Here is a 14,675-nt window from a genome sequence, read left to right on the forward strand (position 1 = left end):
TTCCCTTGAAAGATGCATACGTGGAACAGAACGTAGGCAGAAAGAGAAAGATTAGAGGCTGGAGTGGGCTTCTGTCATGTGCCCTGCTGCTTTGATACACGTTTCAATCCCTCACGTTCTATACGTCTCTTACACAAACACGTTGAAAATAAATAGAATCTGAATGATTTTTCAAAGCGGCCTGAGTCTTTTCCAGAGGGAAAACTATGCCAAAGAGTAGTGCTGTAGGCAGAAATGTAGGGTCTGGAAGCTGTCTTCAGCTGCTAATGGCCTCTCAATGATGCAAGTTTCTTCTGGTGAGCCAAGTGAGGGACGGCATTTCAAAAAAAAAAAAAAAAAAAAAAAAAAATCGCCGTAGCAGCAAAGGCAGATTTTCTAGAACCAACCAAGCGCACACGGCAAAGGTTTGGAATGGAACACTTTGCCATTGATCGTATTAAACCATTTTCAGTTTTGCGTGATTTACGAAAAATAAGGCTGGGCCTGTGTAGAGCAGGCCATTCTGGCCAGAGCTCTGCCTGGAATGAGGCCCAGCCTCCTGTCCCTGCCCAAGCCTGGGGATGTGGCCACCAAGGTCGTGACTGGCCAAACTCAGTTCTTTTTTTTTTTTTTTTTTTTTTCTTCAACGTTTTTTATTTTTTTTATTTTTGGGACAGAGAGAGACAGAGCACGAACGGGGGAGGGGCAGAGAGAGAGGGAGACACAGAATCGGAAACAGGCTCCAGGCTCCGAGCCATCAGCCCAGAGCCTGACGCGGGGCTCGAACTCACAGACCGCGAGATCGTGACCTGGCTGAAGTCGGACGCTTAACCGACTGCGCCACCCAGGCGCCCCTGGCCAAACTCAGTTCTAACAAAACTATCTGGGAGGAATCGGAGGCAACCGTGGGGATCTGTAGTAAATCTGAAGTGGGCAGGTAGGAGATTTTGGAGTTCCAGACTTAAGCCTCTGCAGGCTTTGTGGCCTTTCTGTCCTCCGCCCCCAGAGTCTGTCCTCACTGCGTATGAGTCAAGTGCAGAGCTGCCCACACAGAGCCAGGCAGGCAGGCGATGAACCAGAGCCTGAGGCTGGTTTCCAGGGAGGAAGGCCCCTGTCTCCATGCTTCCAAGGTCAATGTCTGGGCCCTCTAGCTCCCACTTTACCCCAGGTTCAGTGTGGCCTCTGCTGTGTGACTTGTGCATCCCAGGGAACCCCAAGGTCGTGGATGCTTACCTAAACGTGGCTTGGTGAGCGTACAGGGAACGGGCAGGTGTCTCCTTACTCTCCTTAAAATAATGTAAGGGAGAAAAAACTTCCTTCTACCCTCTTAGGTTCTGTGGCTGGCCTACGAATTTAACTGACACAAGACAGACTAACAGGAGAAAAGCATACACATTTATTTAATATTTTTACGTGTATATGGGAATCTTCAGAAGAAAACTGAAGACCCCAAGAAGCCATTAGGCCCAGACGCTTATATACCTTTTACACAAAGAAAGCTAAATTGTGGGCATGTGACTGGACAAAGAGGCTTGCAGTATAGGGGCAGTAGACAGGGAAACCAACATATGGGGGGAGCCAGTGGAAGGTCGGGGTTATTCTAGGAGGTTTGTTTGTACAGATCCATTCCGGCGTCGACCCCCAGTCCCCAGTGATAAGAACATTCTTCTCTTCCCAGCGCAGGGAGGCTACCTTTCTCATTGGCGATGCTGTGACCTGCCTTTGGGTAGAAGGGGGAGATCACAGAGCCCTTCCTGCACCTGCTGTTTCTCAATGGCCTTCGGCTCAAATAGTCAAGGTGCCGAGGCGGCATGCTTTGGGATGGCGTGTTCAACGACGGGGTTGTAATTTCATGCTTGACAACAGACTTTGAACGTTTCACACCTCAGTTTGCAGGGAAACTGAGATAAACCAAGGAAAGTACAGGAATGGATGGGAGAAGTCCCTCTATGTACAATTCTCTCCATTGTGTGATCAGTCCAAACTCCGTGTGGCCTCTTGGACCCTCTTCTCATAAAAGGGACCTGGACTCACAGAGCTCACGTTAATCTACAATTCAGATTCTTCTGTGCTCCTGCCATAGAACAGGGTTTCCTTGACCATCAGCTCTTGAGGCAGAACATATACATCGCCCGCACCTGCAGACAAAACCTCTGTGTTATTGTCCCAAGTCCCTATGGCAGTAACTGCTTATTAGTGGAAGAGAAAATTCCAAAATAAATCACGGCCCAATCATTTACTTTAACAAAAGATTTATTTGAAACAGGTTTGTGCAGACATATACCAGTCAACAGGATTGATCAAAGCCACAAATCACTACATTTTCCAAAACCTCTAAAAATACAAGTAAATGCCCTTCATTTGTATTCACTCCAGGAGGGAACCCGGCTCGGCTATAATGTGCTGCTGTAATTTAACAACCAGAGGACATTAATAGGACGTGAAAATGGTAACACTTCTAGAGGGAGGGAACAAAAAAACCCCACACTCCACAGACGCGCTCGCTACTCTGCTGGGAGCCAATTAAACGTGCCCCCACAGCCCCGCTTCCCTCTGTATAACCAGATTAAAACCTCCCTGTCGCAAACAATATTTAGGCAATCTGAGCACAGATGTGACAGCAGACAGGAGGGCACGTGGCTTTGCCTGCATGAAAAAGACACCACAAGGATGCTACATTCAAACAGCAATTCAGGGACCTGCGGGAACGATGATGCACAGGCAGGCTGTAGACCCGGCTGCTCCTGGCAGGCCCGGGGATGGGAGGATGGGAGGGTGGGAGGGTGGGGGGGCGGTGGGGGGGAGGGCGCCACCCCTGCAGCTGGCTGGGTGGCAGCTGGTAGCAAGGCCCCTGCAGAGGGCGGCCCCTGGGGAAGCAGCGGGGGTGCTTCTGAACTCAGCGATCATTGGTAACATGGGAGAAGGAAGGTGGAGGAATGAATGCACGTGTCAGCACACACGCTGATTTTATTAATGAAAAACCCGGAAAGTATCTACCGGTGCAGGGACCTAGTGGGAAGGAGAGAAACCCTATGACAGGGCAGATTTTTTTTTTCCATTTTGAAATCGGTGCTCGATGAGCCACCTGTAGTTGCTTGGCGACCTTTAGGGAGATGACTGAATCGAATCCCATTGGAGGTGGGTTCACATCCTCACCTTCAGGCTTTCCGCCTCCTTCTGGCCCCTTCTCTGCCACACAGAAGAGCTTGCCTATAAAAGGCTCTTGATCAGCTCTCTTGACCCCTCAGTTTCCTGGGCAGGGTTATTTGGATAGTGCTGTTACCTCAACTTTCTTCTTCCTTTTTCTGTCATAAATCAAAGCCACCTGACACGTAGTTCCTGACTTTTAAAAGGAACAGGTCTCCTTTCTTTCTTCAGCCAGGTCAGAAGAAATGCCGATGGGCTAATCTTGTGAGTGTGTTTTTCTTGGTCTGGAGCCTGAGAGAAAGAGCAGAGTGGATGTCTCTAAGGCAACTAGGGCAAGAGATTGTCATTGAAAATGAGCCAGCCAAGGTGTAAAAGAATCACTCTTTTGTCCCTCCTCAGTCAGGGGAGCAGAGGTGTTTGTCAGAGTTAACAGCTATGAATTTTGCTTGGGGCGGGACAGCAGGGTGAGCCGCCCCTCTTTTCTGCCCCCTTTTGTTTTGTAGCTTCCGAACACTGTGCTGGCCAACGTGGCCTTTTATTCCTGTCGAAGACTGCATCCTGGTTTGCCACAGTCATACCCAACAAGCTAAGGGAGAGCTTCAAACAGAGTGCTAGTGGAGGCCTGGCAGTCAATCAAGCTCATGTAATATCAAAGCAAATGTGTACTGTTGGACAACAGCGTTCTGTTGGGATGCTAAAAAAAATAAACAAATGAAGAATACCACCCATCGGGTAGAGTGTTCCAGGTCTATTCCTTTTGGAGATACTTCTTAATATATCATCATGGGGGGGATCTTGGACTCTCACCTCTACAACCCCGTGGAAACTCTTGTAACCATCCTCCTCACCCTTAAGGATGGGAAAATGGCTAGGGTGAGACTAAATAATCTCTCCCAAGGCTACAGTTAGACCAACAACTGCCTAGAGCCAACGGAGAGCCAGCAACAAAGCCAACTGAGGTATGCCTTCCCTTGTTAGCGGGGAGGGCTTTATTTTCACTCTCTCTATCACTACTGTATTTCTAACACAAGCATTTGCACGAAGAAAGTATTTAACGAATGTGATGGGGGACGCCATCCTTGAACCTGACCTGACAAACTCATTTCTTTGCCAGGTTATTATTTTGGGTTCTGCTTAACCAGATTTCCCCCCGTTCGCCATTTTTATGGATCCCAGGAGATGAAGTCTACATTTCAAATGCTGAGGCAAAATCACTCCTTGAATTACTTTGGGACAATGGCCCTCGGTAGTAATCCAGATGCCAGCTGAAACGTGTGCACTTCCTTCACATGGTCAAGGCGAAAGGCTACCTCATCCTACAGCAGAGTTTTGCAAACATTCTACCCAACTTGTGGTCTAAGACAGAAACTCCTAGGAACAGAAATATGATAGAAGATTCTCTTCAAAAAAGGAAATAAAGGGTCATTGTTGTAACAAATGGAGATTACAGACGATAGTTTTCCTTAAAAAAATTCAGTCTTAGCGCCTGTCATATGTACATCTATATGCATTTTCAGACATTTGTTGCTCATACTCACTTTTTTTTTCATTATTCACCGCTTCTTGACAAGTTATCACTGATTTTCACTGCCAGCTCCCTACAGCAAGACCTGAAGCCTTGTCAGGGGAAAGGAAACGTCAACAGAGTTCCCAGCCATGCTCTGCCAAAACTCAGGTTCACGTTTGAGGATGTTACTCCGCGAATGTTAAAGCAACAGCACCTCCTTTCTCCAAAGCACGGGTTTTGTATGCTCTACGATTCCCCCCGAGATGATCACATTTTGGGGAGATGGGAGAACAAAACGCTGGTCGAGAAGCCCTGAACAGTTTGCGCAGAGACAGGATGGACACATCAGCCACATCCCCAAATGATGACAAAGCCCGTTCTGATCAGCAACCAAGTGCTAATCCAGACAGCCAAGCAGAAATGGCTGGCTTATTCTGTTCTCCTATCCTGCCCGCTTAATGTGCACTTGCCACAGCCTCCCTTGCTGGCCCGTGCGAGTGTGCAGTGGAACTCAAAACTCAGTGCATAGAACGGCCAGTCTTTTCTTTCTGCGGAGTCAGCCGAACGGAACGTGGACTCGAATTTAAGAGTCGGCAGTCTGTGTATAACCCCAGACCGAGGCTGGGCCTCAGTGGGTGCTGCTACTTTAGCCCAATCAGGAACAGGCCCCGTAGTGCTGACCAAGTATGACCTGCCAGCCTGTATGTCACTTACCATGTGGCAGAGTGACAAGTCCCATGTGGCATCTCCACTGAGCTGACAGCCAGAGTATGCCACTTACTCCAGTCCACCCTGCTCCCTGGGGAGGGGCTGTGTGTGACACTCTGACCTCGATTTTGAAGACAGGACAAATGACACAGCCCCCGAGTTGGCCGCGGCTAAATACTACACACTGCACATAGTGACAGCTGTTCCTCCTCGAAGCCCAATTTAGTCATTTGGCTACCAGACGGCGTAACCACATAAGAGAACAGAAAGGTATCCCATCTCATGGTTTCTTCTGTGTGCATGTTTCATACTTGCAAAGACTGCTTAGTCCCATTTTCAAAAGAATTGGAAAATATACTAAAATCTCAGAAAATCTGAACTGCATTTTAATGTAAAAAATAAAATAAAAAACCAAAAGCCCAAACAAAACACACACACACACACACACACACACACACACACGCACCCCGTAATTCACAAATCTAATTTGGAAGGCTTCAAGTGAAAGAAAGAACTAAGTATTTGACAAAGAATGAATTTGAGTTCCCCTTTCCAGACAGGCTTAGTTCCAAATGAAACCAAACAGTCAGGATGCCTAACGCACATTCAATTCAAATTTTCATTCCTTCTATGTATTTAGGACATCATCTCTCCGGGTGTCCAATAAAGACATTTACCTTGGTCTGTTGTGTTAACTACAGGCACATTTTGTGGGCTGGGGGGCGCAATTCCTGCATGACAGTCCTCCGGTGATTCATGTCACCGGGTGTTCTAGTATTTAAAAATGGTTTACCATCCTGGGGAAGGAGGAAGGGCCATTTTCCAAGCCTCACGGCATTCCGCTTCCCCGTAAGCCCTCTCTGAATCCTGGTCATGCCATAAGTAAAGGATTAGTTTTCTTAGTCAAAGCAAATCATACTCTCAGTTATTACAATGCCCAATAAGATGTGGATGTTGCAAAAATAAAGGATAAGGAAGCAAAGTGCACTATTGTTTTATTTCCCCATTTAGCACAGCCATCCCCAGAAGCACTGTGCCATTTTAAGCAGTAACAGCTGCCCAGAAGTATTTATGTGAAGCCATCCAAAAATCTGGTTTGGCAACCAAAGCGGAGAGGAGAGGAACGTGCCTCCAGGCTGGCCATTTATTAAGGGCTCCAGGTGCTGACATTCATGCCTGAGGGCTCACAAGTTCCGTCCAAATTTAGAAGGTGACACTGCGCAGTTTGCAAAGTCAGTGACTCAGCGCTTCTCTTCCTTGCCTTAGATTCAGGACACTTTACTTTGCGGGAGGTGCCCGTATATCACACCGACTCGATAAGGAAGGAACCCTCATCCCTATAGAAAAGGGCGTTTCCTTGAAAGGTGTAGAATTCTTTTCAACGAAAACTGCCTGTCAAGGTCTTGTTTCGCCTCCTGTATGCATGAGGCAGATCATCACGACCGCCTGGGCTTCCGGGCTTGATTCCGGTTTCCACTGAGACTGGGCTAAAATGTCCCCCCCCCCCCCCCACCGCGTCCTCATCCCCGCGTCTCTGTGTCCTTGCCTCTTGCTTTCTCCTTTGATGGCTTTCTTCCTCCACCAGCCTCAGGGTCCCTTACTCTCCCACTGGGTTCCCTCATTCTCTCCGATTTCAGAGTGGCAGAGTGACAGGGGCGTCTCTTCTCCGGGGAGACACGCTATAAATTCAGTGGTTTCCCAGCAGCGAAAATGCAAAATGTGCTCCCAACTCCCAAGAGAACAAGCGTGGGTCTGGCTTAAATGGGTGCCAAAGGTCCAGTGGCCTGGAGGTTGGGGAGTGAGCGCCGAGAGCCTCACCAGAGCAGGCTGGCGGAGGCGTTCTGCCACCCCCGACCCCGCAGGCTTCCCTGTCCTCGGAAGGAGGCAGACAGACGCTCAGGATACATGCGGGGTATGTTTTCTTTTCTTGAGTTACGGGAGGGAAAGGGCGGTGTGGAAGAGGGGATTTCTCGCACCGGTAACCTGAATCTGTGCTAGAGCAAGAAACAGTGCGGGTTTCGGTTGGTTGCCCACCAGCGGCCATGCACCGAGCACCGCGGCCAGCCATGCAGAAGGTCGGAGACGGGGAAGCCCGCCGGGCCGCAGGGGGCACCTGCGAAGGGTGCAGGAGAATCCTGGAACGCCGACCCGGCCGCCCTGCCGGGCCGGTGGAGCGCATTACGATAGGCGTCCTCAGGCTTACCACCCTGATGGACGGTTTTGCGATTTCACCGCAATGGAGAAGTTTACGCCGACGTCATACAAACCAAAGAGGAATCAAAGCCAGACGCCGGCCTGCCCCGAATGCAGCTTCCGTGAGTTAACGCGACAGGAAGCGAGCGCGCCCCCGCTCCCATTCCACGAGACGGGCATGGCACTCTCTTGCCTGTCTCCCAGGCCCGCTAGCACTGATGTTTAAATGAAACGTAACGTTTTCCATTTCACGGCTCACAGAGCACAGCTGAATGCTTCGCAACAACGGGAACGGAAGTCGGGCCAAGCGCTGCGGACACACGGGAAGGGGAAGAGACGGCCTCCCCCGCGGGATCTACTGCAGGTTTGCGAGGGGCTGTGACTAACAAACCGGTTGGCTAAGGCCACGGAAATGTGTTTTATGGTGTTCTGGCTGCTGACGCCAGTCTCTTCGGGCAGAGATGGGATCACACCGGGCGCGACAAACCACGTCTCTTTCCTGGGACCCATCGGGACAACTCACGTCTTATTTCTTCCTGCATTTCTTCTTGGTGGTGTCGTAAGCACGGACGATTTCTTCCTGAGTGACAGCTCCGTGCTCCTCTTGCGAGAAGGCGTACCCATCTGCAGGAGGAACACACACGGGGACTGGTTGAGAGGAGAACTGGGGGACGGGGGGCCACCCTGGGTTTAGAAGAAAATGCTCTTTTGGGACACGGGAGCTCAGTTTCGCCACACTGGGCTCACCGGCCCTGGGTAGGTGGGAGCCTGGGACGGACAGACCCGTGGCCCGGGAGGGAAACGTGGGCAGAGTGTGGGGCGGGGTGGGACGAGGCCTGACCCAGCAGGGCCTGACTGGTTCTGGCCGCCACCGCCGCCGGGATGGGAAAGGCTCGGGGACCGGCCTCGCCTCGGGGGAGCTCAGCCAGGGAAGCAGAAACGGCAGGTCACTGGTCCATGTCTGCACTGTCCCAGCGCCAGCCGGGAGGCAAGGCCACCTGCCCTGCTCCAGAAGTGTCCCAATCTGCCTGAAGCTGGCAGGCTGGCCGGGGAGCACCCAGCAACGCCGGGAGCGAAGACTGGCGATGTGCGTGTGACGCTCGTGGCATTCCCGCCTTTCAAGCGGACTGATGCGGACTGGTAATGAGAAATTACAGTGTGTTTATTTTTGTGTACATAAAGAAAAAGATCACAAGATAAATTCCAGAGCCCCCAGGAAGGCTGGGTCTTACAATCAGTTCCGATAATAATAATACCACCAGCCCCAGCTTCCAACAATTATTAAATGCTCTGTTCTATGTATTATGCACGAATAGCTCATTTATTCCTCCCCCAAAGCCCTATGAGTTAGGTGATAGTATTCTTCCCATTTCACAGATGGGGAAACGGAGGAGCAGGGTGATTTCACAGACCTAGTGAGTGGCAGGGCTGGGAGCCAAACCCAGGCAGGACTTCTGCAGGACCCACACTCTCCTGCACCTCTGGTTCCAAGAGGGGTTTAGCCTTCGAAAGCCCAGAGTAGGTCCCTCCTTCCTAAAGGGTCCTTCCCACAGAAGGAGCATCTACAAGACTCTGTCTCTGCTGGCTAACTCCTCTGGGTCAGGGGTATGGCGAAGTCCCACAGCTGGATTGGACATTCTGACCAAAAGACAACGCGGTAAAACGTCTGACAACGGTCACTCCCATCCACGTGTGCGGATGACTTATCAATGGACATGTTAGTTCACGGCCACGTTCTCTAAGGGAGAAAAAGAAATCAGAAGTTGTGGCCGTGTATCACCTCGCGGGGGTGACTATTTTACTAAAACACTTGGCTTACAAAGGAGAGTTTCTGAACCGTAAGGACAGGTAAGAGCAACGCGTAGCCGTCTTCGTGGGGATGGTGCGCAGGGTGACTTTGTGCTCTGCGTAAACCAGACTCTCATAAAGCAGACTTTCTGAGCCTGGGCTGGCTTCCCGGCTCTCCCGGCCACCACCTGAGTAAACCCCAGGGCTCAGAAAGGACACCCTGGGAGGCCAGGGCTCTTCTGCACAGGTGGCCCGGGAGGCAGCTAAGGACATGGGCTGGAAAGCAGGGGCGGGTGGGAGTGCAGGGAGAACTAGGGAAGGATAAGAACCGAAAGGAATCTTCCACAGGGGGGGCTTTCTTCCCCTGGCTCACCTCCATCTCTAACAAAACCAAATCCGCAAACCAAAACATCACACCATGTGGCAGCTGGCGTGAGCCCCATCTTGCGGGGTCCAAGAGCAGGCGGGGTCCCTGGGCTGGAATGCAGGAGCGGGCCTGGGGAGGGAGGCCCTGGGGGTGCTGGGTGCAGGGCACTTGAACTTTCTCATGCTGGCTTTCCACACAAGGAGGCTTCCGCGGCTTCACGGAACCTGAAGAGGAAATGCCTCCTCTCTCCTCCATTCTTCTGATTTAGGTTTCCTCCGAGTGAGTTGCTTGACTGGTGAGGGCCAGGGGAGAGGAGACGTCCCTTGCCCAGCTTCCGAGGGGCGGCTCCCTCCCTCCCGGGTGCTGAGGCCCCTCCCACACAAGGTGCTCTTTGTGCAGCTCTTTGACTGCAGTCTGAGACCAGACACCTTGCCGTGGGATGTTTCAAAGCAAAATCTAGCCCATAACACCGTCTCCTCCGGTCACAAGGCTGTGTTCTGTGGTCAACTTGGATGCCTTTCACTCTCCGGTCTTTTAACAGGAACATTTCTAGTCAACATCCCATGTTTTCCTGAGGGGGCCACGCAGCCCTTGTCGGTGGCCTGCCGTGACACCCCAGGTGGATGCTCGTCAACCCGGCAGAAGTGGCTCTGATCCCAAGCAATGGGAGCGCCCTGTCGGTGCTCTTTCCGAGCCCGTCTGGTGGCGGGCAGGTGGCTAGTGAGCTCTCCACCCCGACGGAGGCTTTCCACCTGCACTGCTTCCATCTTGGATCCTGAGGCCCAGGGCCTGAGGCAAGGGATGGTTCTAGTCCTTGCGTGGCAGTAACGTGACCACAGGACCATGGGTTCTTTAAGCTCTCTGGGTCTTCTTAGTTGACCGTTCTGTAAAATAAAGGGCCTGGACCAGGTGAGGTCCAAGTGTCCTCAGAGCTCTCACCCTCCACATGGGTGCCAGGCGTTTCCATGGCGAATTACAGCCAGGCCACAGAACGCTCGTCTTCGTTCAGGGCCGATTCACACTCAGCACCACTGGAGGAAGCCTCTACCTCCATTCCAGAAAAGAACGGAGGCAGTCTCAACACTCCATCTGAGTAGAACAACTGCTGCCCGTCTTTTTTGATGTGCTTTTTGGACGGGGGAGGTGCCTGGTGGAGAGGAAGAAATGAAGGGGACTTTTTGAGACATAGAAACATTGTTTGGGAGTGTCCTTTTGGGAAAGTTATCTTAGCATGTGGAATCGTCTGCTCCTTGCTCAAGTGCAAAGAGCAAAAGCCTTGTCTTACTTATTCTGTTTTTCATTCATATCCTGCCCATGCCTACTGGGACACAGACGTAGCTTGGAGCTGTAAGGCATCCTTGGCTTGTATTTGTCTCACTGGCACAAGGGCCTTCCGGCAGGATTACCCCTCCACTCCAGACTGGGAAGGACTTCCAGGTGTCCATCTGAGAGGACCTTCTGGTCCAGTAGCAAATCTCTTCTCCCAGGGTCAGCTGAGCGCCCAGAGGCCACTCCCCGAGGGCTTGTCCTGCAGTTCCCATGGGTTGCATCTACCGTCATGTTTCCAGAACTTGACGCACTAAGACCTTCTTCACTAGACTTTCTTGGCCTCAACAGAGACATGAAGTGAGCCGTGTAACTCAAGAAGGAATGGAGGGCGGCCTGGGAGGGCTACCCTGGGGCAGGGGTGTCCCCCTCCTACAGACAACAATATGGTCTTCTCAGAAACCAGGCCTGGCGGGAGGGAGGGCCGTGAGAGGAAAAGTGTTTAGTGGGGCCACAGGGACTATCACCACCCAACGAGCCTCTGCCCGCCCAGCCCGCACCCCTCACCCCAACAAAGATGCCCCATCAGGTCACCAGCTTCTGTCCGATGAACAAGTAGCCTCCATTTGCATCCAAATGGGGAGCTCAGAGGAAGCCTCCAACCCTTAGCCTCTCCCGATTTGCTCCATCTGTCACGAAGTCCCGAGAGCCAGAAAGTAATGATGGGGCCGTGGGGAAAGCCCTGGATGGACCCCACTCATAAACTTCCCCTGGCTGGCTTCCCAAGGCATCTGCTCCTTAAATGCTCAGCCACAGCCAGAGTCTGGGGGCAGAACGGGGTAGGTGAGAGGAGTTGGAAGGGTAGGGGAGCATCTTCGTTGTTTGTGCTCTGATAGAACATTTCGTGAAACCCATAAAATCATGTCATTTTTTAAAAATTATTTTGGAATAAAACTCCCCTTAAGTAGCTCTGATAAAACAGCTTCATGAAAGTAGATGTTCCCTGAAAGCGACAGAAATGGGGGTAGCCCATTTGCGGATGACAAGGAAATTAGACTGTAGGAAAAATGCTGATCTCAGTTATCAATACCGCGTGTCGGTGGCCTGTAAGGAACTAAAAATCCCGCCAAGATGAGAGTCTTCCTTCCAGTTTCCTGGGAAGACAGGGCCAAGACAGCTGACGGACAGACCCAGGGCGGGCGAGCAGAGGCCAAGGGGAGAACGCAGACCTCGCAGGCCAGGACCACTTCTCACAGCTCGATGGCCTTCTCTAGCTGTTACTGACAGAATGTTCTGTTACCGATCGGTTTCTTGCTATTAGTTGCTGGGTGTTTTTAAAACGTGCCGTGCTTTTAGAGGTCTTTTTTTTATTCCTTGTACTTGTTCCTTAGAATTTTCTTTTGTCCTTCAAAACACCGAGAGTTAAGAAAAACGTTTAACAGTTGTAGGATATTTTATGATTCTTCTGCAAAAGTTCTTACTTGATCTTTGATCTCAATATATGCATCACATAGAGTCTTTCTCGGGTTATTCTGAAACATTTATTAGAGAAGCAGTGGGGCCTAGACATCATCATTTACAGAATCAGTATCCATTTTCTCTGTGCCTGCGACAGAGAGCTGCTTTACACACATCATCCTGAAGCCTCACAGAGGGTGTGTAAGACGTATATTACTATAATTCTTTTGTTCCCCCAGTGGAGGAAACAGAAGTTTAGAGAAATATGTAACTTGCCCAAAGTTACTCACCTAGTGGCAGAAAAAACCAGTAATACCTCACCTTTATTGGACTCCATAGTGTCAGGCACTGTTCTAGGCACTTGGTATAAACCATCTCATTTAATTCTCCCCCCGAACCCAGTTCTTACATCATCTCCATTTTACAGATGTAGAAACAGAGATGTAAGGTCACACAAAAAAAGTGACATTGCTGGGACAGGACCCCCAGGCAGTCCAGCTCCAGAAGCGGGACCCCGCAGACCTCGCTCTCTGGACCACGCCATCAAGCCTCCTGACTCAACCTCTCTCCTGGATCAGAGAGACAATGGCTGTGACCCAGATCGCTGGGCCTTGCTCGCCAGTTACTGTAGCGACCTAAGCCTCTGCCGAGTGCTCTTGGGGCAGACACTGCCTGCTTCCTGGGGCAGGACGGGCGGCATGTGAGGCACCACAGGGAACTTGGTGTTCCATGTGGGAAAGTGAGGAGAGGGAGTCCATCCCTGTCCTTCTCTCTGTTGGAAAGTCTGTGAAGATCTGTTGATGGGTGGAGCTCAGGTGAGCCTGAAACAGACCCTCAATACCTGTTACTACGGACACAACAGTTCTCCACTTCTCCTAAACCATTCCTGTTCCCTCCTGAACGCCTCAGGGAGAGAAAGGAAGCAGGAAACATGGCAGTTGAAGAGATGGTAAGTGATGTGCGAGAGAGGGGATGCTGGGAGAAGAGGCGGGGTTCAGAGGGGCAGAAGCAGGTGACAGACGACAGGTGCCAACAGGCTTCGCCTTGGGGAAGGCAGGTGACGTCCCCTCCGGCCCAAGGAAACCTGTGCTAATAACACCTCTCAGCGGCGAGCCAAGTGGCTGGATTGTTGAAATAGGCCTACAACCTCCGTGAGCTGTGCCACCTATGTCTCTTTCTTGGCCTCCCACCCTTCCTCTGGGGTCTGGCACACCCCCACTGACCCCTGCCTGGGTCAGGTGCCTCCCCAGAAATCAGGCCTGGCCTCTGGTGTTGAGTGGGGACACCAGCGCTAGGGGCAGAGGCAGCCTTCCTGGGAAGAGAACAGAGATTTTTTTTCCCCCGGTGATCGTCATTGTTTTAATTAACATGCTAATATGAAATAAAAGAGTGCACATGGCTATCTTTGGGGGAAATGATTTAAAAATCATGTCACTTGAGCCTTGGAACAAAATCCTATTGGGAGGCTGACAGAAGGATCTCGAGCACATCAGGATTTTAAGTTTCAGGGTTCTGTCATTCAGGCATTTGATTGGGTCCCAGGGCACTACCTAGACTCCAGCTTACTCGCCCGGAGCCAAATGCACAAATTCCACGTCCAAATGTGGGGCTCTGGCTTGGCAAGCGTCTCCGTCCCTCTTAGCACCAGCATGCTTTAATGAAGCCTACGCCTTCCTTGCGTCACTGGGGTCTGGCTGACCGGAAGGGGGTGAGGGCTACTTACGGGGGACACACTGCTGGAGGGAGCCTCCTCGGAAGAGTGTGGGGGGCGTCTTCCTGCTGAGCCTCCTCAGTAGGCGGTCACGTTCATTCATCCTGCAGGTGGATCAAACGCGGTCAGTCCCGGTTCATGTGGATGCCTCTCAAAATGCCTCACCCAGTGACTTTAGGTTTCAAAATAAAAGAGACCGGGGGAAAAGGCTTCCTCATGTCAAGAAAAATGTCCAGTTTGGCCAGTAGCTCTATTATTTACAGTAGATGCTATCTCGACACCCTGAGCGCACTGCTCCCTCTTCTGAAAGGCGCTCTGTTTCCAGTCTGTCCTGTACGTAACGCCTCTGAACGCGGCCTGCCTCTTAATTGAAGTGCACCGCAAGTGCCCTTTCATACCAGGCACACCCTTGGCTTTCCAGAACACTTCTGCAAGCAGTGATCTGTTTCTATGGTAAATGCCTTAAAAGCCTTAGTCCCACCTGCAGCCGCCTCTCCCTGAGCCGGTAAAATGTACCAGGACGAGAGCCTCCCCGAGGTGCCGTGGGGCCC

General features: G+C 51.3%; 1 protein-coding gene across 9 annotated transcripts in view; it reads right to left on the minus strand.

Annotated features, from left to right (window-relative positions):
* Window positions 1-1,352: 1,352 nt before the first annotated feature.
* Window positions 1,353-14,675, minus strand: part of ATP8A2 (ATPase phospholipid transporting 8A2) — a 614,836-nt gene continuing 601,513 nt past the window's right edge. For 8 of the 9 annotated variants that reach the window (XM_058689573.1, XM_058689555.1, XM_058689545.1 and 5 more), the window contains 2 exons: window positions 14,137-14,228; window positions 2,215-8,158 (listed from right to left, as the gene is read on the minus strand). In XM_058689573.1, coding sequence (XP_058545556.1) covers window positions 8,061-8,158; window positions 14,137-14,228 — 190 coding nt within the window. In that variant the 3' untranslated portion in view covers window positions 2,215-8,060. Of the gene's footprint in view, window positions 2,118-2,214; window positions 8,159-14,136; window positions 14,229-14,675 lie in introns of those variants that run through there. The other variant, XM_058689525.1, reaches the window with a different exon arrangement.

Source organism: Neofelis nebulosa, chromosome 1 (assembly GCF_028018385.1).
Source record: "Neofelis nebulosa isolate mNeoNeb1 chromosome 1, mNeoNeb1.pri, whole genome shotgun sequence".
NCBI lineage: Eukaryota > Metazoa > Chordata > Mammalia > Carnivora > Felidae > Neofelis > Neofelis nebulosa.